The following is a 26,037-nucleotide window of genomic DNA, read 5'->3' as shown; positions in this document are numbered from 1 at the left end:
TCTGCTCAGTGCCAGAGGAAACGCAGCACAAGGCTCAGAGAACAATTCAAATCCTGTCAGTAGAAGCATTTCACTTTGCAATTTTGCCTTGACAGATTTTGGAAGTAGTTGATGGCAAGGTAGCAGGACATTATAGAAAACAGGAGCTTAAATATTGCCATGGGATATGGGAAACATTTGGAAAATCAGCCTCCAAGGTGTTTGTAAGGTGTCACCTTAAAGAATCTGCCCAAGCTGATGCAGGGAAGCTGTGACAGAGATAAGTGGGTGCATGAAATTGTGAGATTTAACTAAAGCAGCTTGGTATGAGTGACAGGGTGGACAGAGATCAGCTATGGAGCCATGTCCTCTCCCCATATTTTCCTCACAGTCCCACCCTCCTGAAGGTCCCAGGGTGACTCTCCCTGTCTGCCTTATGTTGGGCACAGTCCTGCCTCCTACCCAGAGTTGTCCACCATCACCATACTGCTGGGAAGGAGGAGGAATATGCCTTTCCCCATAACTTTCCTCTCCCATCAGCCATTCTTTTCCTTTTGCTGAAGACAGAGATTGGGTGAAGAGAAAACAAGGCTGTTGAGTACAGACAGGGAGGTTCAGCTTCAGCAGGTGACACTTGCTGAGGGTCACTTCTGCAGTGGCCATGAGCATCTCCAGGTGAACAGAGAGGAAACTGCTCTGCCATGGCCAGGCAATAAAGCAGAAAGGTGGGAGGGATGGGCAGCTGATGGCTGTGAGGAAAACACATCAATAGATGGGATAAAGTTCTGACAGCTGTGACTGGGAGCAGGGAGAGGGAGGCTGGCTGGTGGGAACACAAAGTTGGCTGGTGGGGCAGGTGTCAATGCTCAGACAAATTGCCACAAACAATTCCTTTGCCTCCTGGATGGCAAAAAAGAGAGGAATGTGAGTGGCAGGTGCAAATCTGCTGGTGAGGTGTTGTGGAGGTGTGATGATTACTGTGGTCATGGCCTGGGCTGGGAAAGATGGACCAGGGAGGTTTTGTCCTGCAAAATTCACCAGAAAGATGCATGCAAAAAAAAAATCGCTATAGGATAGGACTGCAATTTACCTGCATTATTGGAAGATTGATTTCTGATGAAAGGAGCAGAGAAAGGAGGGGAATAAAATTTTATGGATTGCAAGAATGGGGATCAGAGGTCTAAAATGGCAGCTGTTAGTATTCGTGAAGGATTGGTTGAAATAGGACTGCAGAGACCAGTGCAAGCTCCTGGTTTCCAACCATCTGCATTTAGAAAAGAGAGGGAGACCAGCAGGCTGGCCTCAGTGAAATTCTGCTGGATTTCCCCCGAGAATCAGGATTGTCCCTGCATTTCAAGTACCTGAAAGCCTTAAAACACTGACAAGGCTGAAAGGTGAGGCGAGGGTCGGAAGCGAGAACAGCTGACAGGAATAAGTAGATTGTAGTCTAGGCTGGATAATTCAGGGATCTGTAATAAAACTGCCCAGTGACAGATAGTGAATAAAAGACTACAGGTATATTATGGTTTACGGAGCACAGGACAGATGTGTCTCTGAGGAGGATGAGATAAGGAGAGGAAGGCAGCAGTGGGCTGTTTGGGGATGCAGCAGCGCCGTGTGAATAAAGCAGCGCTGGAGCAAGATAGTTCAATCATGGTGCTGTCACTGACATGTTATATATGACCTTGAGCAGGTCACTTAGGCTGGGAGCTGTGCAGAAGAGCTTTTTAAATGCATGTGTTTCCATGCACTGGAGCTGAACCCCTTCAGTGCTCTGGCTCCGAGCCTGCAGCTCACACAGCGGATGGGAACTACCCAGGGAACTTGGATCCAAGTTTGGCATGAGGGAAAACCTGGATTTTTTAAAAGAATTCAGCAGCTCCTGTCCTCAGGAAATATAATCCCCCAAAGACTGGTAGTCAGCTGTGCTGACTCTTTACATTTCCAGCGCTGGGCAAAGGCAGTACTGGTTTGCCTCTCTTTCCTTTCCAGCCCAGTAAAATGGCTCCTTCTTCAGAAATCTGGCCTGAATTAATTTCTCTCCTCATTGCCTAAGATCACTGGCAGAGCTGGCCTTTTACTGGAATAGATAAGGGAAGAACACACTAATTGCATCTGTTTGCCTCCCTTGCAGACAGGAATGAGGATTTTACATACACAAAACATAAAATGAAGTTCACAGTGCACACACACACAGAGACACACAGAGATGTGCATTGTGCTTCAAGAATGCTGAATCAAGGCTGCTGTTTCATATTAATCTTTTTACCAACTTCAGCATTTGCAGTAAATAGCAATTAATGATAAAGCTGCTTGCATTAAACAGAGGAGCAGAAGAGGCTGATAGGTCCTTCCTACCAGTGGATCCTCCTGCAGTGCTTCTCATTGCTTTAAGTTTGAAGATAGAGATTTTTGTGGCTGCACATTTTTTTTTTCTCACTGCCGCTCCTCTGAGGCAGCTTTTCTGTAAAGCCTTGACACCAGTGAAGTGCAGTCCCCGAACCCTCGTGTGTCACATCACAGGGACACGGCTTTGATGCTGGGGCATGACCCTCCCTGGGGTGCTGGGGCAGTGGTGGATGGAAGGGCTGGGGACAAACACACTCTGCTGCCCTTGCACAGCACTGCTCTGGTCTCCAGACCTCCATCAGTAACATTTGGGGAAAAGGAAATCAACAGGAGAGCTGAGACTCACTCCAGATTTTATTTTTAGGTGTAAGTTTAAAATTCCAGTCACTTGATGGGATATGGGGACTGATTCCCAGCTCAATAATGCAGCATTTTCGTGTTCAGAGACTCAGGATGCATTTTCCATGCCCCACATGCAGAGTGTTCAAGCGTGCAGCATCTGCTGGGACAGCACTGCAGGACTGTGGGGGATGACAATAAACCATTGGAGGATTTGTGTTTGCTCATATTGCCCAACACTGATGTTAATAGAGCAAAATATCCCCAGAACCAGGTTACTTTTAAGGGAAAGCTTGTTTCCTCCTGGAGAAACCCCAGCTAATTCAGGGAGCTGAGATCTTTGGCAATGTGGAAACATCCAGAGAAATTTAGATGCTCAATTCCTACACACATACCTGATTTTCTTTATATCCTCTGGGTGCAGGAAGCTGAGAAGGTGCTGCTTCCCTAAATACCTCCAGGACCAAGCAGGGTCCCTGGTGGAGAAAGCAGACACAAAAATGGGTGCAGACAGTGCCTGAGGAGCAGGATCCCTGGAGAGGAGCAGGATCCCTGGAACAGGCTGTTCCCATCCCTGTGTGCCCGTGTCTCATTCCGAGTGCTCTTCAGGGGTTTGAGTCAGGGCTGGCTGATGGAGGGAGCTCTGCTGCTTTTTCTTTGGCTTAATGTCACAGGCACTTGGACATCACATGTTCCAATTTTCTGTAGCAACTTTGTGCCTGTTTGGTTCCGTGGTGATTATTAAAAAAAAAAAAAAAAAAAAAAAAAGGAAAAGGAAAGCCAGGAGAAGTGAAAAGGAAGAAATCAGAGGAATAGAGGGTGAAAAGGGATGGTGTCACTGTCTTAAAATAAACCAGCAGCATATGGCAATTTCTAATGGAAAAAGTAAATTCGCTCTCAGATTATTTCCTGGGAACTTTTCACTCATTTTTGATACAGGGCTTTGCTCATCTATTTTGCTGTAAATCTAATTATTTCATTTTAAGTTCTCTGATGAATGCAGGTTTAGATTAGAAGACAGCAAAGGACTCTCAAAGTCATCAGCTTAAGGAACTCACAGAAACTCAGCCTTGCTGAGATCCCTCATGTTGTTATGAAGATCTGACAGACAGTTATTGGAATTCCTGGTAGGAATAGGTGAATAATGATTTTTTATTTTTTATTTTTTTTTAATCTGTTTAGTTCTGGAAGAAAAAATGAAGGGAAAAAATTACTTTTAGATATTTAAATATAATTAGTGTGGCGGGGGAAGAATAAAAAGATTTTATATTTGAGACTAAAAGGAAAAGAGAGTAAAAAATCACTTCAAAACTTAAATTTTGCATAAATGAATAACTTTTTTTCCCCCATAACCATATTATTTCACTTTTGCTCAGTTTTGTTTTTTTAACATTTCCTTCCAGATCCACTTTATAAACATCTCATCATAAAGCATTTACATTAAGAAACAATGCACTCATGTACTTTGATTACTTTGATTTTTCCCCATCCCACTTTTTGACAGTAACTACCTAATGAATTCAATTTGAATTAATAAACATTGGCAGACAATCCCCAAGCACTTTTCTGAGCCTAATTTTAGGACGTGTTAAAAACAATGTCTCGCATCCTTTAGTGCCTGTGATTGCAGATTCCTTTATGCTGCACAGAGTTAAAGACAATTCCTACCTCAAATAACAGATACTCAAAGGGTCCAGAGTGATGGGAGATAAAAGGAGAAACTAGAAAGATCTGTCTGAAGTAAATCAGGAGCAGAGCCATATAGGAAAGAGTATGGGCTTGACTCCATTCCCTGCTTTCTCACCAGCCTGGGGATTAATTATAAATCTCTTTCTCACCCATTAGATTTTTCTCATACTCCTTCTACTCCTGCACTTTCTCATTCACACCTTCAAGTCTTTGCTACTCTTCCTTTAATCCAACTTCCCCGACTCTCCAATTTTTGCACACTTTCCTCTTTCCTCGTCTGCTCCTCCTGGAGAGGATTGCTAACGAAGTGGCAAGTGTTAATAACATCTCTTGGCTGTGCCCGCTGAGGTGGGGAAAGGAGGAGCAAGGTGGGTGAATTAAAGCTGCAAAGAAGGAGGAAGGGGATGATCTGAGCTGGTTTCAGGCTCTGGATGAAGGTGCAGGAAGGCAGAGGAAGCCCCTGCAGGCTCAGAAACCTCAGTGCCATGGGAGCAGAGTCTGAACTGAATGTCTCAGAAGGAGAAAACACTAAATGTTGTGTCTGTTACCCTTTTCCATATATCTAAGCACTACAACTATAAAAAACCTTCAACATGCTAAAAAACAACAACAACAACAACAACAAAAAAAAACTCTACAAAAACTAGCCTAAACAGCAGAACAGGGCTAAAAGCACAAATAAAAATAATAAAAAAAAAAACCCCAAAACCACAAACTCTAAAATACTATGTTCCCTTAAAAACATGCCAAAAAAGCCAAAGCACACATTAAAAAAAATAAAAATAAAAAAGTAAACATCAAAAACCCACGACCACAAGATATCTGCAAGGTGGGATTTGTCTCCTCAGGGATTCAGAGGTCAAAGCAAAGATTTCTAGGGCTGGGAGATGTGCAAGGGGAAGCAGCAGCCCCCTGCCCTGTGCTGACAGGAGCTCAGAGCATCCTGCCTGGATTTGTGTGGCTGGGTTTGTGCACAGGGACTTGTGTGCAGGAGTAACATCAGCTGTGGCTGTGCACATTCAGTGAGACAGGGGTGGCAGAGCTGGCTGTGCTGGCAGGGCTTCCACAGCCATCTGCTCTGGGCCACAGGGCCCCACCTGAGCCTGGGATGTCACCACACCTCCTGCCAGCTCCCTCCAGCCCTGCAAGATCCCCTGGTTGTCACTGCAGCCTCTGCTCTGTGGTCACTGGGAAAATCTGGTCTGAATCTGAGGGTTTAGGGGGCTGAAGTGTTTAAGGGGGACATGGGAGAGCCCCTGTTTTGGGCTGGCAGCTACAGCTCCCTGAGGAGCACAGGCCAAGCCCACGACAGCTGGTGGGGACAAACTGTGTTGGTCCTGTGGGAACAAAGATGTTGTCTAGTCTGCAGGAGGAGGGACAAAACAGAGGTGTAAATTAGAGGGAAGTTTTCCTGAGCTGCTCTGGTCTCAGAATACTATACTAGGAATAAAATGTCCAAGAATAGCTGTCTGTCATTGTAAACAGTCACATAAGCCATGAGAGATAACTTCAGGCTATGTGTTCTTGAGCACAGCAGACTCTAAATACTCTTCTTTCTTTGGAAACTCCTTCCCAACACCTTTGATTTTACAGGGATAAGCCAGCTATATTCCTGTTCTGCATTTAATTTAACACTCATACAAAATTATGTATCCAGCCAGCTATTTATTATCTAATTTGATGTCTGCAGTTGAGGAAAGACTATTTATCCTTTCCCACAGCAGTGTCTCTTTTTCTGGCAGCTCTGACTAGCTGCTAGGTGCCCTGGGGAATGTCAAGGCAGAATTTATTAATCATGACCAGCCATGGAGGTGTTTTTCAGATTTGGATTTGGCCAGCTGATTGCACAGGATCTTCCTGTGAGTCAGGCTGTCGAAGACACAAATGTGATGCTCGCTCTGGATTGCTTTCAAAGTCACTTTGGGAAGCTGCAGGGGCGTGCAGGATCCATTCAGGGTGAGGAGTTCTAGCAGGAGAATGTGTGCAGGCTGGTGGAGGGGAACTGCTCGCTCCCTTTGGCAGGACACCATGCCGGGGAAACTTTAAAGCACCACTCAGCAAGTCCTGTCCTTCCCCCAGCCCACAAAGGTGTGAATCTCTCAGCATTCCCGTGGAAGCCTTGCAGGCATTCACTCTGAATGTGTCCCGTGGAGCAGGAGGAGCTGTGATGGCACCTGGCACTTGCCAAACTGGAAGTCACCCCTGGGCCTGCCCACGAGTGATGGCAGTGCCGGCCAACTGCACAGGTTGTGCTGAAACTGCAGTGTTTGTTTTACAAACAGCCCTCAGCTCTTCCAGAGCTTCTTGCCTCCCTTTGTAGAGCCTGGTTGAGCATGTGCTGTTCTTCCTGGTCAGTGATTTCCTCCTGGCACTGAGGAAAGGTCAAGTGTCCACGCCAATTCCTTTGGATCTGTCAGCAGCCCGCGGACCCTCTGGCGATGAAGGGCTCACGGTCTGCAGAGTTTGGCATGGATGGGCAATATCTCCCTGCAGGAGCATTCCTCCTGTCCAAAACACACTCCACAGTGTAACTTGGAGTAATGAAGCATTTCCTTCAAGGACTCTTCCAGGGGGTAATTCCACGCTCAGTCGTACTGTTGCTGTTACAGGGATGGGGCTCCAGTACTACAGATGTGCAGGTGACAAGGGGTAAGGTCAACCTTCAAGTAAATTATCCACAATTTTCAGAATTGATCATCCTCAAACCTCCTTTCCTGCCTTTGACTTGCTGCATTGTTGCCTAACACAGAGACAAATTGAGGCACTTTGCTCCTTCCCCACCCCAGAGATGAGGCCACACGCACAGAAACGTCAGCTGGGATGGGACGGAGCCGTTTGTGGGGCGGGGAGGTGGAAACGTGGGCTTTTAATGGAAGTCTCAGGCTCCAGCAGTGCTCACTATTAGCCAGGAGGTGTAATCCATAGTGACAGGCCAGCTGGAGCACGAGGACACTTCCAGGCAGATCTGCATTCAGAGGTGCACTCCTGGCAGCTGCGTGGGGGAATTCAGATTTCCAGCCGTGGAGCCTGGAGCACCAGGCATGTCCCGTTCAGGGGAAAAGCAGACAGAAAAACCCCTCTTCCACTGGAAATAAATCTCCAAAAGCTGGGGATGCTTCTTTTTATTCCTACTGCACAAACACAGCTCTCCCTGGGGGAGGTGGTGAGGACTGATCCTCCCTTAGGAAGGAGCAGCCCTTTGTCTGTATTGGGACTTTCTTTAACACTGATGGAAAGGAGGAGAGGGAAGGAGAATGGTCCTGTGATGCTGTTTTACACCACAATGACACTCCAAGATTCAGAAGGCTGAAAATGACTCCTTTATTTTTGGGATGTGTCTCCCTTTTATACTATTTTACACAGAACAATTTGATTGGTGACACAAAGACAAACCTCTTCACTCCCATTGGTCAGACCAGAGGGACATCAAGAAGAAGTCCCTCCTAAAAAAAAAAAAACAACAACAAAAAACAAACAAACAAACAAACAAACAAACAAAAAACCCCTCAAAACATAAATACAGTTACAAAAACATTTTTCCTGTTTACAAAAAATTCCCTAAGAAGAGAATTTTAGAAAACCAAAACACCTCAGGCATGGGACAAGGGCTACAGTCCTGCATGGCCATGCTTTGCTCTCTCTCCACCACCATCAGCCTCAGGGGCGTTCCTGCCTCTCTCCATATTTAAAATGGGCTCTGTGTCCTCCAACCACCCAGCACTGCCTCCGTCTCTGCTTGAACCTGTGGCTGCACAGGGGCCCTCGGGGACATTTTCCTCCCTGAGATGAGGAATTGATGGAGTTGCCTCATTGCAGGCTCAGCTCCGTGCTGCAGTTCCTGCCCTCCCTTCTGCCTCTTGCTTTGCCCTTCTTTCCAACCCACTTTTCCCACCACCTGCACAGACATGGTGGGAGAAATTCACAGGGAGCAATTCCCCTCTGCTACGTGCAGGGGAGCAGAAATGTGGTTTCAGACAGGAAAAAAAAAAAAAAAAAATCAGGTAGACTTCCAAGAAGGAGGTGGAATATATCTTTTAAAAGTACGTAAGTGGTTTAGAAGACAGAGGTCCCAGGAGGTCAGTGGGATTCAGACTTTAAAATCCCTGATGCTCATGAAAACATTGCATACAAATTCCACTCTGGGAAAAATCTACATTTTCTTTTTCTTCTTTTTTTTTTTTTAATTTTTTATTTTTTTTTTTCTGACAAGCAGAGGAGTTGGTTTTCTGCTGTGCAGAGGGAAGAGGAGCTGTACTTTGCTGTCATTGAGCTACTTGGAAAAGGGACAATTTCCTTGGGAGAATTCTTGGGAAATTCCTGCCTTTTGATATGTGGTTGGTTTTTTTGAACTTCGATGTGAAGGAGAACCATGATCCCACAAGGCTCTTATGACCTAAAAATTTAAAAGCAATAATAATTTGAGATCATTGATATCTTCTGTTCCTGTGGTGCTGAAGCACTAAGATGTTATGAGAAATGTTTAGCTTTGTATGATAATACATAAAATAAACAGCACCAAATATTTGATGTTATAATATAATGGATTCTAAACATATATCAATACAATACACAATATGTAAAAATGTCAAAACAAATTAATTGAAACAACACAAAAATAATCTGTTTATTTCCTCAAAATTAAACATTTCAATGCGAGTGAAATGAAGAGAGAAAATCCAAATGATTTGTTTTGACACTTTAAAAGTGAAAAAAGTTTGTCAAAATTGACATGTTCCCGTGCAACATTTCGATTTGGAGGGAACTGTGTTTTCCTGTGAAAAAACTGTTCTGTCAAAATTTTTTGACCAGCTCTACATACAGCCTTTCTAAACAGACAAGCAGCACAGCCAAGACTCTCAAACGCTCCAGGTGGTCAGGAGATGGATTGAGCACAGAGCAGAAACAGCCTCAGAGAAGGAAATAAATAAAGCTCACAGCTAGAGGTGGCCTCAAACGTGGGTAACAAAGGGCTGCAATGTTTGAGGTGCTCAGACATGAGTGGTGTTGAACTTTAATCTCAGAAAGGACTGAATGCCTTCAGGTTGTTTTTTTTTTTTTTTTTTTTTAGCATATCTGTGTTGCTGAACTGGTGCACTGATGGGCGAGGGTGTTTGTGATGCCAGTGCAGATCCTCAATATCCTCTGGGATTTTCTAGTTCTTGGCGTTGGTTGGAGTCTGGCTGGTATCAGCCTTCTGTGCTTGACAGATTAATACTGGTAAGGATGAGATGGCTTTATTTTCCACACATCCTTCTGTCCCAGTGGAAATCCCAGGCTTAGAGCTCGGGGAATAGGTGGAAATGCAGTGCTGCAGGTAGATTGGCTCTGGGATTCAGGGCTTCTGAGAGCAGCTTTGGGTAGGAGTTCTCCCACCTCCATGATACACAGATTTTAAATCTTCTCATTATATAAATGCAGTTCCAGGTTAATGCGAGTTTCTAATTTAATACGCTGTTCCAAATTAAGAGTTAATATGGTATTTGATTATCTTTTTGCAATGAGATCCAACCCAAGGCTCATTGACTTCAATAGACTTTCCAGGAGAACCTGCAATGGCAGAGCCTGTGCTCCAGATTTTGGACTTCTGCTGCAGAAGCAGCCCATGAAATGCTGTTATTTGGGGCTAATACTCATTCTAGCTCACACTTCTAGCCTGAGTTGAAGTGCAGTGCATCTAACTTCTCCTCTGTGGGGTGGCAGGGCTGCAGAAAGGGTTGGGCCTGAGTTGCTTTGATTTTTCAGCCAATCTTGGACTGGAGTTCTCACGCATTGCAACATAAACAAAGAGTGATGTTTTGTAAATTGTGCATTGCTTCCTGGGGGAAGGACAAATTGATGGACTTCTGGTTTGACCAGTGGGGTCAGAGACATGTCAACCTCATGGCCCAATCACTGATCAAACTCCAAAAACTATATAAACCCTAATCTCAAAATAAACTTCCTTCTTTTTTGTTCTCACAACTGGACAGTGTGAGTGTGTTTTGTTCTTGTCCATCTGGCCCTGGGTGTTGTCAGCCTCAGAGCAATGCCCTGCATACCTAAAGCAGTGATTTGTGTGGCTCACCTCTAGTCATTTCCCAGGGAGCTGCAGGGATATGGAGCCCACATCTGTGCTCACCCTGGCCCTGCCTGCAGCTCTGTTCCCCCACAGAACCTGAGCCAAGCCATCCTGCTTCCAGAGTGCTCTGGCAAGGCTCTGAGACAGTGCCTGCAGGAGCCAGGGTGAATAAAATTCCTGATCCACTCAGTGGGATAAGGAAGGTGGAGCTGCTCAAGGCTGGAATTTGCAGCTGACAACTCAGAGTCCCTTTTCTCTCCCCTCTTCAGCTGCCCCTGCTGCTCTTGGCTCCATCCAGCTGAGTGGTGGTGAAATAATGGTGCCCAGAGGAAGCTCCAGTGGTGCTTTTTATCCTGGCAGGCAGCAGGCATTATCCAAACAGCAGGAGCTGTACCAGGAGAAGGGATGGCCTGTGGATTTTAACCCCTTCTGCTCCTCCAGTAAGAGTGGAGGAACACAATAACCCAGTCAAAGGCTGAGCTCCATTTAGAGGGACAAGATAAATGGGAAGATAAAGCATTTGCAAGGATTAAGTAACCTCAGCTTCCTCTACTGAAAGAAGCAGTGATAGTTTGCATTTCCCAAGCCCTGTGGAGTGGGATCACTCCATGTGGGGTTAGGTGACAAAGTCACTTCCCAGGAATGAACTTCAGAACAGAAATATTGCACAGAATGTCAGGTGTGGGATATGAGTTGGCTTCCTTGGATTGGATATTGCATTATTGCTCTCCAGAGGAGGTTTGGCATCACTTTTTTTTCCTTCAGCCTCTCATCTTACAGGTCCCAATTGCTGCAATGGAATATGTTAGAAAGGCAAGACTGGCACCAGGATGGAGCAGTTGTGAAAGCAGAAACCAGGATTTCTGCCACAGGCCTCATTAAACTGAGCATTCAGATTACTTTTCCCTAAATTTCCAGTAAAACTTGCAGGGAATAGCATGATTTTTGTTCAGTTTATAGTGTCTGGTTTGCAGGTGTTCCTTTTTTCCAAACTGTAAGAAAAGTATTAAATGCCTTTGGATATTTCCTCTCGCGCATAAATTACAAAATCTATTTCAGCTCAGTCAAAACACACAGCTTAAGAAAACACTTGATTTTGATTTTGAATGTATGTTACTCAACATGCAATGAAAAACAAAACACAATCTTGAACCGATCCCTTCCAAACGGAACACTCAACACATTCTGTTCCAAAGAAAAGCTGACTTTATCAAAATGCCTTTTTTTTTTTATCCCCCCCCCTTTAAATCAACAAATTTCTACAAAGTGTTTTGCCTCTGATGAATTGGCATTTTCCTGACATGAAATGAGCAATCCAAAATAATTCTAAGCAGCTCTGTGGCAAGCCCCAGCTAATTCTGGAATAGTAGCATGAAGAAGGTGCGTGGGAAGAGTTCTGCAAGGAGACGTAGCACTGAGCTGAGACGTCAGAGATTTGGGTTGAATTTCTGAGGAAGTTCTAAAATGATCTGGGACAAGCCATTAATCTACCCCGTGTCTCAATCCCCATCCTGCTGAATGGAAAAAAAGCAGAGTTTCCCCATCTCCTAAAGCTACTGCAAGGATAAAAATCTATTAACACCTGTAAGATTGCTGGACTTTGATATGAGGTGTATACATACTGAGGGAGACAGAAGATAGAGCTGCATTTTTGTGTAACTTACAAAGAAATTATGGGGAAGTGCACTAGCTAGGACAACACTTTAATAATAGTAGGAATAATTTCAAGTTCAGGGCAATGCTTAATAGAAATCACTGCTCAGCACCCGCCTTTTTTTTTTTTTCCTTTTTTTTTTTTTAATAAGCAGCTCAGAAAAGTGCAATTTATCATTATTATTATTATCATCTATATTCATTCCATCTCTGCCACTTCACAAATGAGAGGAGTTCCTCACAAACATCGACAAAAGCGAGCTCATTATCCAGTCTCCCTATTTTTAACTCCCATTTGTGACAATAGCTATCAAACTCCTGCCAACAGTTGGGCTGCTGGTGTGCTGACACCGCCGCTGCGCAGCCCGCTGAGCGGGATTAGCTCACTGTTCCCTCTCCTTCCCCCATCTGTCCCCAGCCATCTGCTGGCCTTGCTCTCCTAAATAGATTGGGAGCTTTTTGGGGCATGGACAAGCCCTGCTGGTTGCCGGCTGTGCAGCACCCACTGTTCCAGTCTGGGGTTTAGCAGGGTTGGCTTTGGAGTCGCTGAGTTGTGGAATGTTTTGGGTGGGGAGGGACCCGCAAGGAGCAGAGTCCAGATCCTTCCCAGGACACACCAACAATCCCCCCCTGGGCATCCCTGGCAGTGCTGTCCAAAGGCTCCTGGAGCTCTGTGCCCATTCCCTGGGGAGCCTGGGCAGTGCCAGCACCTCTGGGGGAAGAGCCTTTCCCTGCTCTGCAGCCTGAGCCTGCCCTGGCCCAGCTCCAGCTGTTCCCTCCCATCCCATCACTGGTCACAAAGAGAAGAGATCAGTGCCTCCCCTTCCACCTCCCCTTCTAGGGAACCTGAATAACACAACTTCTCCTGAGTCTCCTCTTCTCCAGTCTGGACAAACCTCAGCAGCCTCTCCTATGGCTTCTCCTCTAGACCGTCACCATCTCCATAACCCTGTGACACTCCACCACAAACCTGTGCATGTGCATGTGTGCACGAGCAGATGTTCCTTTTAATTATTTTCCCAACCTCTGGAGGGCTGTGAGAAGGATCTCCTTTCCACACAGAGCCCTGACCCAAGTGTCTGTTGAGCCTGGAATTCAGAGCAGTGACTTTGGCACCTTGGCCAGCAGATTTATGATCAGGATTTTTGGGGTTTGACTCCCTCTGTCCAGCACCACCTGATTTTGTGACTTGGTGGAGTCATCTGCTACTCTTTCTTGGTTTGAGGCCGCCTCTCATCCTCCTCATCATCACACCAGAGTTTATAATTAGCAGAAGTGCAGGGACAAAGGAGCTGATAGCAGGTACAGAGCTGTTACCATTGCCGTTCTCACCTCCTCACAGGCAGGGAGTAATTGGAGTTTCTGCTCCAAAACTGCTCCCTTTAGGCTGATGGTCGAATTGCATTAATAAAAGAGGGTTTGTGAGGTGGTTTTGGTTCACTGAATATTCTGATAAGCTGTAAGCAAAGTGTTGATAAACTGAAAAGAAGAAAAAAAAAATCTTTTATCCTATAAGTCATTTGGGGTCAAAAGTGATATTTTTATCACTGCTCCGTCTTAAGGGGGTGGAAATACAAATCAAAAGGAGAAAAAGCTCCAGTAGTTTCAAATAGAGATTTGGAAACCTTTCCCCTTGGAGCTCTCAAAACCCAAACACTGACATCTCCCAATCATTATTTTTTTCAGCATGAGCAATTTGGCAAAAGTGAAGTGAATTTGTGGACTCTCTTGGCATTTTTGGAGAAGCATTTCTCATCTTCTCTCCTTGCCTTTCCTCACCCAGAAAATATTTCGGCTGATGAATATCCTGCAGGTCTAACCACTCATGCATATTTAAAAACCGTAGTGGTTAAAGAATAATGCAAATTTAGACACTGATCAGAGCAGAATTACTGAGATTTGGGGAGGGATTAGCCAATCACTGCCTGAAAGAGTGAAATCCCACTTCCCTAAAGAAACGGCTTTACAACCATTTGGGATTTTACGACGTTGTATGCCACAGTCACCCAGAGAGTCAGAGCCACTGCTGAGTTGCAGCTCCAGCCCTGACTCAGTCAGATATCAGTGTCTGCAGTCTGAGCTATAAAGACATCTAGGTCAGAAGTGCCCAAATTCTGTTTTCCCGAGCTCAGGTTCATCCACAGCAGTTCATATGACTTTAACTCTGACAGATTGACTTCTCTTTCCATCCACGTTGCCTGTATTCCTGTGGCCCTGACAGAGGGAAGGTGTCCCCAGCTTTGTTGGGTTGCTGGCCAGGGTTTCCAAAGGACAAGCAGAGCTGCTCCTGGGTGTTGTCTTTCCAATATTTTCATGGGCCATCTCTCAGTTAGGGCCAGGACACCAATAAAATCCTGAAGGTGTGGGGCAGCAATTAGCTGTCCAGGAATCTGAGGGCACAAACTGGAAGCAGGCAGAGCTGAATAAAATCTAGAGTAGCACATCCCGTACTTAAAATTAAGGGTACACTTAATCTGCTCACTGAAATGAGGTCAGACATTCGTCACTTTCCAGGGTTGAGCTCTAAACTAACATAAGCTGTTTCATCTCTCCCCTGACACTTCAGTCTCTTACTAATTTATCAGCATCCTAAAGCCGTGTGTGAAGTTGCTGAAGAGCAGAAGTGTTTCAGATACAAATAGCAATTGTTAGCCTCTTCCCTCTGGTAAATGGCAGCGGGCAGGAACCTCTCTCAACCTGCCAAGAACCAAATGTGGGACATGAGGAAGAATTATTGGTGCATGAAGCTTAAAGAGATAGGGGACTTATTCCTGTGCTGCAAATAATGTGTTCAGTAATTTCCCTTCCCTGAGTCTGCATTTCTGATGGAAATAGTTCACAACAAGGAGCACAGGGAGAACAGAAGGGATGTGTGTGAGATTAATTTGGATCTAATAGAAGGGATAAATGGAAGGTACAGGGGTTAGGGGAAAGGTAGAAAATCCCAGGAGGCAGAGGAGTGTTCACAGCAAGCGATGGGGAGTCAGAGTACCTGCATCCTGTCTGCCTGCCTATAGCAGGGATCTGGGGCTGCACAGCCTCCCTTGGATGAAACAGACCTTGAAAAATAATTCTGTGTAAAATCTATCACTCTGAGCTCTCCCACTGTATAAAAATTGCCTTTTAAGTGGCTAAGTAGACATCCAGCTCTATTCTTTTCTTCTTATTTCAAGAAACAATGGGAGTAGCAGCACTTGCCTGCCTTACTAGAGTGCTGAGAGCTTTAATTAATGTCTCTAATTCAATTTGAACTCCTTGGATAAAAGGCGCTGCCTTGTGACAGCAAAGGTATTGCCGAAAATAGAATATAATTAACACACAGATATCAATCACAAAGAAATTAAGTGTACATTCAAATACAACTTGCACTTTACAGAAAATACTTGCCTATTTTTCCTCCTAGAATCCTGAAGACTCATAAGATAAGGAACATTTAATGTTCCAGGCTGAATTGGTATTAGAAAAAGGGCATCTTAAGCCACCCAGCAAACTCCAAGGGGCTTTAAGAGGGATCTCCATGTGCTCTGGGGGATGTGCCTCCATGCTGGATGGTGCTGGAAAATGACTGTGCCGTGACTCAGAGTCAGCACATCCAACATTTTCTTCTCCCACTGCTTGTTTGCTGCGAACTGCAGCCATGTCCTGGCTCACCCACGGACCATGTTTATTAACAGATGTGATGATTGCATGATGGTGTTTGTTGACACGAGCCAGAAGGACCCAGCTCACTCACTGCTCTGCTGTGCTTCTCATGGCAATGGGTTTTATGGCTGGGTTTTGTTAACTGATGCATTGCAAAGCCTGCTGAAAGGGCTGTCACTGACTGTAGGACAGGAACACCTTGGGAGTCAGGTGGGCAGCAGGTTTGTGTTTTGGGAGGTGCCACAGCCCAATTCTGGCCTCTCCAACAAGTTCATGGTCTGAGTAATCCCACAAATACCATTGTGACTCTGTGTTGATAACTGGAAGGTGAAGCCAAGACCCCACACATGAAGGGCACTGCCCAAGGTCGTAGTGGGGTTTTGGGGCAGAGTTGAGTAAAACACTGGATTCTTGGATCAAAACTCAGTTTCTGGCTCCCCCAAGCCTACCCTGTACTCCACAGATTGCTTCTGTGCCAAATACAGCTGTTAGCCTTGGGTCTCCCACCCAAGGGCTCTAGACTTGGAGACATCCCCTCCCTGCTTCTTCCATTGTTCCTTTTGCCAAACCCACACAACATATTTCACATCAGTGGAGCCCCATGAAGACACCTGAAAAATTAATTTCAGATTCAAGCTTGTTAGGAGGTAGATTGAGTGCACCTCACAATATTGTCTTAAACACAAGATAATCCCACTTTACTAAACTTTATTGGTTCCACGGGGACCAGCCCTGTGGAGTGGATTAATCTTTAATGTGAAACAACATCTCTACAGCAGCTACAGGGGGGAAAAAGATACTACTAAAAAATTAAAGTTGATGGTGTGATAGTAGTCTGGACCCAGTTGTGCTCCACCATCCTCCATTGCCTTGGGCACCCTTCCCTGCTCTCAGAACTGATCCAGGCAGCTTCCAGGATGGAGATGTGATCATTTCTTCAGTGGTCTCAAGGCATGTTCTCCCCATTTCTCACCTCCTGGATAAGAACATCACAGCCCAAATCATCCTGACTCCAACTGTGCCCAAAAGGAAAGGAAGGAGAGGATGGAGAGTTGTGTGTGTGGGGGGAATTAGGGACTATCTCCTCTCTTTCACAAGCTGATATTTCCCCAATGTATGCATGTGGAGGAGGACACACTGGGATTTCTCTGAGGCCCATTTTGTTTGGCTTTTCTCATATTTCACTTCTCACTTGCTCTGTGCTGGAAACTGGAGCGGGGCTGTCCCCCACTTGGGTACATAAGAGCTCCCTTCCTCTCTCTGCAATAGGAATCCAATAGACAGTGAAATATTTACGGGAAAACTGATCCAGGCTGGCAGATGAGGGGAATATCTCTGGGTGATTTTAATGAACAGACAACCAAGGGAGCTGGGACAACACGTACAGAGCAGCTGATTGTTATCTGCACACCCAGCTCATGGCAAATGCACTGAGTTTGCAGCTGCTCACCCTGATGGGGCAAGAGCAACCAGGCAGGGAAGGAGCCTGGGTGGAGAAGAAATAGAAATACACTTCTGAACTGGAATTTAGAGATCCTGAGGGTGGCATGTAGCTGGGAGCATTCCCCAGTAATCACCTTGGGCTCATGAGTGAATGGAAGCAGGGATGTTCTGTGGAACACTTGGAATGTGTTCTGCTGCCTCAGTGCAGGGCTAGAAACTCTCCTGTTTTGTAAGGAAAAGTAGAACCAATCCGTGTGTGATGTGAGGGACTAAGCACTGAGAACTGCCCTGGTCAGGGGTGAAATGGGAGTCAGTGGTGAAGGCTGATATTAAAAACGTGTCTCCAGAAAAGGAACAACCTCCTCAGTCAGGAGCTGCAGGTACCACCAGGCTTAATAACAGTAATATTCCATCTGCAATTAGAAAGAAGTTTCTATGGGACCAACAGAAAAGTCAAACATTGGCTGACTTTCCCACACTTGATTTTTTCTTTCCCCCCATTTCTTCCTGTAATGCAACAGCTGAGTGTCATCTTTAACCAGACTTACACAAGTCTGTTCTGAGCACTGCTGGGCTCGCTGCAGCTCCTGGAACACATGCTGTGCACACGTGCAGGCTCCCACACACTCTGGCACACAGACAGGGCTCCTGAGCTCCAACCCACCTGCACAGCAGCCTCACACACTCCCTGCCTTGGGGTGCAGCCCTGCCATGCTCCAGGGAATGCTCCTGGAGGAAAGGAGATGGCTGTGCTGGTCTGTGCTCTGCTGCCCACCCCAGCCAAGGCTCACACACAGTGCTGTGACACTCACACACACACCTCCAGCACACCTCTCCTGCACTCTGAGCAAAGGCTGCTCTTCCTGGAAATTACAAACTTTTGGAGTGCCTTTAGAAGACTCAGGCTCAAAACCAGAAGGTTTTCTGGGGATATATAAAGAAGCCTGCCATGAAACCTCACTGTGGCAAAGCTCTGCGTAGCCTCATTTCTCCTGCTTTAAAAAGTGTCTGCAGTCTCTCTGTGCTGTATTTTACAGGGACAGGTGGGTATCACCTCTCCTGAGTACAGCTTGTGTTCCCAGGGCCAAGCAGCCTTAAATGCCACAGTGTTGGCATTCCCCCCACAAAACCCAGGAGGAGGAACCAGTTGTGAGTGTGAAGAGGATTTTTTCCAAGCAGCTCCCAGGAGCATAACCCCAGAGGCTGAGCTGCTGCAGCAACCACCTTGTGCTGTGGGAGCAGGAGGGGACCATCCTGTGTGCAGGGTGACAGCTCAGCAGGGCCCTCACCTGTCACCTGGGGCAGGGTGCCAGCAGCCTGGCTGTGGGGGAGGATGAGCTAAGGGCTGGGAATGGGAGTCAGGAGAGCAGGGCTCTCTTCCAGCTGTATCCATGGCCTGCTGTGTAACCTTTGGCAAGGCACCTCACCCCCCTGATTGCCTTCCCACTCATCATATGTCTTGTCACACTCCTGGGAGCGGGGCTGGCTCAGCACAGGGCTGTCCCCAGCCTTCCTTTGCCTCTCTCCCACCATGGCAGGGAGAGTGTGCCCTGCTGCAGGTGCTGGGAAGGATCTCCCTCGCTGAGTGTGCACATTCAGGGTGTCACCCTGCAGAGCCTTGATCTTGGGAAGAGCCTTGAGGTCCCACCATAGCTGAGACAGCAGCAGACCCCATCCCCTGCACCACACACACCTCCCCAGCACCCCAAAAGGAGGGCAGGGTGAGGACATTTTTCTGTGTCAGTGTTTTGCAGGATTTCACAGCTGTGTGTGTCTCTGTGTGTGTGTCTGTGTGTGTGTGTGCCTGTCCGTGTGTGCTCGTCGCCAGAGCCTGGGTAATTATTTTTTTTATTTCTTTTTTTGGCAGCACTTGAAAGTGAGAGCTGGGTCTTTATAGATTGCTCAGGTTGCACAGAGTATGGATTACAGATCATCAGAGAGACATGAAAGCAGAAGGCACGTTTCTCTGGCACAGCATTAAAGGGACAATAAAGGGGTAATTGTAGCCTGGGGTGCAGCCACCCCCTGTGCCCGGCCTTCACTCGCCTTTGCAGCACGGTGGAGAACTTCACGAGGGGAAATGATGGAGGAGCTGGGGTGAGGATGGCTCAGGTCAGGACCTGGTTATTTCAAAGGTGATATATGCTCAGGAGGTTAAAGGCACCACTTAAACACATGAATAAAACACTGCCAAATGCTCTAAGCCGTAACACAGGCAAACCCAAGTCTTTTAAAACTTGATTTTTCACGTCTGTTTTCACCCTGAGAGAAGGTTGTCAAAGGATCAGAGCGTTTTTAATCTCTCTCTTTCTCTTCCTCCTCCCTCTCCTCTCCTCCCCTCCCTTTCTGTTTCTCTCCTTCCTCCTATCCCCTCTCTCTTCCAACAGGACTCCACAGAATGGAGCAAGAATGAGAGGAAAAAGGCAGACAGAAAAGCATGAACTGGAGGCTTGTTGAGTTCCTCTACCTCCTGTTTATATGGGACCATATACTCATACAGCCCTCCCACCAGGACCCAGCTGCTACCAACCAACATGTCTCCAAGGAGTTTGATTGGCTTATTTCAGACAGGGGGCCTTTCCACCACTCACGGAGCTACTTATCCTTTGTGGAAAGACATCGTCAAGGATTTACAACCAGATATAAAATATACAGGTATGTCGGGTTCCCGCGGCTTGGAGGAGGTTTTTTGTGGTGGGAGCTCTGCCTGTTCTATGGGCTCCAGGCTGGGAGTCAGTGGGAGATGCACCATTGTCCCTGGAAATGCAGCTTTGGTTCCCTCAGCTGGCAACGCAAATTGCTTCAAAGGCTGGGGTGGAGAGCTCTGAGAGTGAGATGAAGGCACTGCGGTGTCATGGCAATGTGCACAGCGCAGGGAGAGATGAAAAGGAGCTGAGGGGGTGGGTGTTCTTCCTTCGTGGTGACAGACAGTTCACAGGCAGGTTCCCAAGCTGCTTTTTTTTGAATCAATGGAGCTCTGGACAGCCCAAGCCTCTGCACCAAACTCGTACATGTGAACTGCCAATAGCTGCAGGTTCACATAAAGATGTCACCACGCACGTCAGTGTGACAGTTCTCACACTGCTGTGTAGGAGCCTTGGCTGTGTGCTGCCTGCCACACATCTCTGAGGACTTATCTCCATGTATAAGTTGGACTTGGCCCCAGAACTGTAATCTTGGTTTAGAAAACTACAGAAAGTTTAAAAAAAGCCTACAGAGAATAGGCAGAATTTGGATCTTATTTTGCCTTCTAGGTTTTTAAGCTTTGGTTGTTGCTTGTTTCAAACTCTTCTTGCCAGCTGTGCTATCTAGAACCACACTTTTTTTCTCTTCATTTTAATCTGAAAAGCTGGGGTGCTCACACAAACATCCTATTAAAGCAGCAAATACTTTGGAATGAAGGGGAATAAGCCAGCAAGTGTCAGGAGATTTGTGCTGAAACCCAAAGAGACTGAAAAAACTCTCCCAGCCATGTGTGCATTTACATAATTATATGGTCCTGTTGTGCTTCAGAAAGACACTTGCAAACACAGCCATGCTAAGTGGTGGGCAGGGAAGGGCTGGTGGAGAGCCCATGGCATTGTGCACATGGAGACATGGGCATGGGGGAGCAGGGAAGCACAGGGATCACCTGTGTGCAGGGAGTGCTGTCCCGTGGGCACGGAGCCAGAGGCACAGTAACAGAGATGCGAGAGGCATCAGCTCTGTGTGGGGAAGAAAAATGAGTTGTTCTTGTCCTGCGGCCTCCAGGGAGTGCAGCACCCCCTCCTCTTGCAGCAGCAAGGGCAGGTTAAAAATATTGTCCTGGCTTGTCCTCTCCAAAACAGCTCAGGGGGAAGACAGCCCCAAAAGCTAAAAGCTGTGCTGCCTTGCTTCCATTGGTGAGCTCTGGCTGTCTGTGCACAGAGAGCAGAGAAAATGCCTTTCCCCAAAAGCCTTTTTCCCTGGCTGTGCTCTGCCCCGCTCCCCTGCTGCCCTGCCTGCCAACACACACAGTGACCCAGGCTGCAGATCCCTGCCCTGCTCCTCGCCTCTGGCACTGGCTCTGCCCTTTGCTAAAGAGCTGTGCAGCCCAGGATGCCACCACGGAGTCTGCAGGGGCTGGGGGGAGAGAGCCACACGATGGATGTGTTCAGACATATCCACCAGCTGTCACTGTGGGTCAGGCCACAGATCCGTCAAGCCTGGGATCCTGTCTCTGAGCATCAAGGAGAAACGGGTCTGGAAGGATCTTGAGAGGTCATTTAATTTGTGCCTCCTCCCCGAGGCAGGCTCAGACATACCTGTGTCACCTCTGACAGAGGTTTGTGGGGAACCTGGAAGGTCTCCTGTGATGGGGGATTCACACCCTGAGCAGGCAGCCTGTGCCATGGCTGTGCCTCTTCCACTTTTATAAAGGAGCCAGAATCTTGTTTGCCTGTGAAACCTGTGATTTGTTGTTTTATCTATCAGGGGGTAAGGAAAAAAATTCCCCTTTGGTTTGTAGGAAACTAATATGAATTTGAGGTCTTACCTCAGCTCAGGATGACCCTTCTGTATGGGGAGTGGAAAGAGATCTGTTTTCTCTGTTTCTGCTAAGTAGTGATAAACCATTTATGAAAGACACCTGGAGCAGGTAGAGAACACCACGCTCTCCTTCCAGCAGGGGAGAAAAGAGGCATCAGCATTCTGTGTGCATGAGAAGTGTCTGAGAGGGCTCCTGCAGATAATGACCATGCTGGAGAAGTCACCATTCCCAAAAGAAACTGGAGATAAGACCAAATCCAGTAGAAGTATTTAGGGAGAGAGTTTAGGGAGGACTACAAGGGCACCTCATGGCCAAACAGCACACACTGAGCTGGAGGAGGGAGCTGAGTGCTTGGGCAGTGCCAGCCATGTGTGTGAGGGTTGGAAATACAAGTCTGGGACAAACCTGCTCCCACCATGGTGGGCTGAGAAAGAGGGGAAAGCCTCATGTGCTTCAGCAGAGCACATGGAATGATCAGGTGGGAGTCTGGCTGGATGCTGGAGGGTTGTTTAGTTTTAATATCTGGCCCTGTTGGCAGAAGTGGTCACTTTAAAAACTGAGCCCATGCATTTTTGAAGGGATATCAGGCTCAGTCTGGCTGTGGAGCATTAGTGGAGCCACAGCCAATTCTCACAGTTAAGAGCTAGACTGTGCACACACTCCCCCAGAACATTCCGTTTTACTGAGGCCCACAGGGGTAAAATCTCATTTTGTGGGCTCCTTAAATTGACTCCGTGAATCTGTAAAGCTGCTGGGATTTTGTCAACTGTTTAATTCCAACATCGGAGCTTCCTTCCTACCAAAAATGCCTCTCAATTGCTCTTTGCACTAGACTAGCCCAAGGGAGGCACATATCCTGCATTAAGGATATCACTCCTTTCCTTAGGAAAGCAGCTGATATGGAGCATGGGAATTTTCTGTGCAATCTTCTCCTTCAATGCCCCTTTCCTCCCATACTTTTTTAGGTTGGCTGGATTTTAGTTTGTTGCTCTGTCAGGCAGTTGCTTGGGGCACTTGTGATTTTTTCTGAGGGAGGTTTGGCCTGAGCCCTGCTCCAAACCAGCCACAGTGACCAAGGGTTTGGAGAGGATGTGGAATCAGGCCAGAGGACTTCACCCATCCCTAATTGAAACCCTGTTGGCTGTTTAGTGATCTCCCTGGTGTCCTGCTGTGTGGGAACATGAACACATCACATTAGGGCTGTGTCATTTACACTGGAAAACCACCAAGGCAAAGACACTGGTGGTGCTCAGAGCAGCAGGAGGCAAAATGCAGAATTTTCTCCTTTCTGCCCATGATGCTAAAAAGGAAGCAACATAAAATCATGGAGGAGTCCTCCTTCCATCACTACTGAGGTCCAGAGCTTGTCAGCAGCAAGCACAGAGCCTGCTGCAGTGAGCAGGGCTATTTTATATTCTGCATTAACAGAATTGCTGTAGATCCTCGGAGCTGATGATATTTTGATAAGAAGCCTGGATCCAGGTCTGGCATCTTAGCATGGAAATCCAGTTCACTGTTACAACACCCAAAGCCTTGTTTCCTCCTTCCATGTATTTCATTTCTGTGGATTTTTAGGTCTCTTTCTTGTCAAACTTGGATCACTGGTTTTCCTGGTACCCTCAGTCAAGGCTCACACCTTGCAAGTGGCATTAGGAGGAAGGCAGGCAAAGGGGGAGATGTTTTATATTAAATCATGAGCAGTAGGAGTGGATACAATTGCATTAGGGAAGCACATTAGTCAGCATTGATTCATACTAATAAGGGTGGTTTAGGGGGGCCTCTGGCAGGAAAATGCTGCTTTGATCATTATCTGTGCACGCTGGTGCTAATGCAGATAGGATGGCAGATGCTGAGAGTGGTTTGTGGGATGTCTGAATATTCATTATCACCATCCTTGTTGTTATTCCTAGTCATGAGAGCCTTGGGTACGAGGTACTGCAGGAAGGCTGGAAAACAGATGAAGCTCAGCTTGGCTTTGGGACTGGGGTCCTGCTCAGACCAGAAAACATCCCTGTTACCACTGAACACTTAACAGCTTCAGCCCACTGCTTTGAAGTATGTTGTCATGTTGTCTTTTTTTTTTTTTTTTTTTCATTCTCTCAGAAGTTATTTAGCTACAAGGCAAAGCAAAAAAGTGGGCTGAGCACTGGAATACTCCATGCAAATTGCCAGGCAGAGGCACTGACAGAGGAATTTCCCTGATGATGCTGCTCAGTTGAAGCAATTTCTAGAAATATGACAAAAAACCAAAATGAAACAAACAAACAAACAAAAAACACACCCCAAAAATCAAACAAATAACCCCCCCAAAACCCCCAAAAACCCAAAAAGAAAACAGCAAAAAAACTCAACAAAATAACCCCAAAACGCAACCAAACCCCCCAAAAACCCAACCCCCTAAAAACTCCCCCAAACCAAAAAGAAAATAGCAATAAAACAACAAAATAACCACAAAACCCAACCAAACAACTCCCCCCAAAAAAACCAACCAACCAACCAAACCAAACAAAACCCAATAAAACCCCCTATTCTTAATATATATATATATATATATATATATATATAATTTTTTTTTTAAAGATGCCTTGTGGTTCAGTATCAGAGGTGGAAGGTAGAGAGGAGCGAGGTGAGATGGGCTCACCCAGGTGAGCAGAGAGGCTGCCACTGCCAGTTCTATGGAAACCAAGTACAGGACACAGTGCCTCGGAAAGAGGAGCCCACAGGGAGGGTGGCACAGAGTTGACACAGGGAGGATTTGGAGTTTTGCCCCCCAGGCTGGTGGTGTGGCCGTGGGTGAGCTCGTTTCTGTGTGCCTCAATTCCCTCCCCACCCCTCGAGAAGGGGAGATGAGGAGATGACAGCACTTGCCTGCTCTGCATTGCTGGGCAGACTTAATTAAAAGCTGCAAGATGTTTGGACATAAGGGACAACAGCAATATAAAATGGATGATCACACGGGGCTGCAAGTGGAACGTGCGTGTGCAAGGAGAAATGCGGATTTTCCGTGCGTGGGAGTTTAATTCCATTTTCTGCAGTGACAGTGGGGACAGGGAAATCTGGCTCTCTCTGCAACAGAGCAGGGAAACCCTTGGGGTATAAAAAGGAGATCTGCTCGCCTTGTAACTTTTCCTGCAGTGGGACCAGTTAGAGGCTGCCTAATTTCATGAAACTTGCAAATTGAGAATCCTTCTGAGACCTCTGTCAGGTCTGCTTAAAATACACCAGCGTTTGTGGGGGAGGTGACACCACAGCAGCCACTCCTGCCCCGTCCCTCCCTCTGCAGAGTGACAGCACCAGCCAATTGCTCACACACACTTGGCACAGCAAGGTCCCAGACAGATGAAAAGGAGCTTCTGAGACAGGAAAATTTGGGAGTAAAGTGGCTGCACAAGCTGGACAGAAGTTGGTTGGAATGCTGCCTAGGGGAAAAAAAGCTGATTTTTTTTTTTTTTTTCTCCTCCCAAAATGTTGTTTCCTCAAGAGAACAATGCAGGTCTAGGACAAGTCAGTGGAGAGATGAGAGGTGTCTCCATCTTTGGTGGCTTTCAAGGCTTGGCTGGACAAAGCCTCAGCTGATGTGCTCAAGAGCTGGTCCTGCTTCAAATGGGAGGTTGGATTAGGGACCCCCAGGGTCCCATCTAACCAACATTTCTGTTATTTCCTTGTTTCTCCAATTCAGAGTGGACACTAAACTGCGTGCTCATAAAGGGATTTGTGCTGGCGAATGCATCCAGCCACACTAGAGATTTTTATTTAGTCCTTGAAAACCCACAAATCTGAGCAGCTACGTGCTCCCTAAATGTGTCACTGCCTCGGTGAAGAGGAAGGGAAGAATCCTGATCTTTGCTGTGTATGCAGCATGGGCTACAACAGGCTTAGAAATGCGTATGCTGCTCTGCTGCTTGAATTTTCCCTTAGAGGAGGAAAAAAAAAATAAATAAAGAAAGGAGGAAAAAAGATTGGTCTCACAAAACTGTCTCACAAAACTTTCAGAGTTTTATGGCACCACAAATTAAAAACAATGAGCCAGATTCTCTGTGACATAAATAAGTGAAACTGTTGACTTCAAGGTAAATTCACCAATTTATTGGCTGGAGAATGTGTTCCAGCACATGCAGCAGTGCCCAGTGCCCAGAGCTGCACACACAGCACCAGGGTTTGTACAGCTGCCTGCCCTGGCTGCAGGGACAACCAGCTTTTATTACTCCTGAGAAAAATCAAAATGTGACTCTTACATCAGGCACTGGGTTTGGCCAGGCTGGTCAGTGATTGTGAAGGTTTTATGGCTGGTTTTGTATCAGCATCACAGATCACAGAATTGTTTTGGATGGAAAAAACTTCCAAGATCGAGTCCAGCCTGTGCCCCGTCCCCACCTTG

General features: G+C 46.5%; 1 protein-coding gene across 1 annotated transcript in view; it reads left to right on the top strand.

The window, feature by feature from the left end:
- BRINP1 (BMP/retinoic acid inducible neural specific 1) overlaps nucleotides 1-26,037 on the top strand; it is a 91,458-nt gene that overhangs the window by 9,692 nt on the left and 55,729 nt on the right. Inside the window, exon 2 of the mRNA XM_083875934.1 lies at nucleotides 19,540-19,807. Coding sequence (XP_083732060.1) covers nucleotides 19,590-19,807 — 218 coding nt within the window. The 5' untranslated portion in view covers nucleotides 19,540-19,589. The remainder of the gene's footprint in view (nucleotides 1-19,539; nucleotides 19,808-26,037) is intronic.

This window comes from Zosterops lateralis (genome assembly GCF_965231275.1).
Source record: "Zosterops lateralis genome assembly, chromosome: 20".
NCBI lineage: Eukaryota > Metazoa > Chordata > Aves > Passeriformes > Zosteropidae > Zosterops > Zosterops lateralis.
The sequence above is the reverse complement of the archived record's forward strand: the minus strand, read 5'-3'. Positions and strand labels throughout refer to the sequence as shown.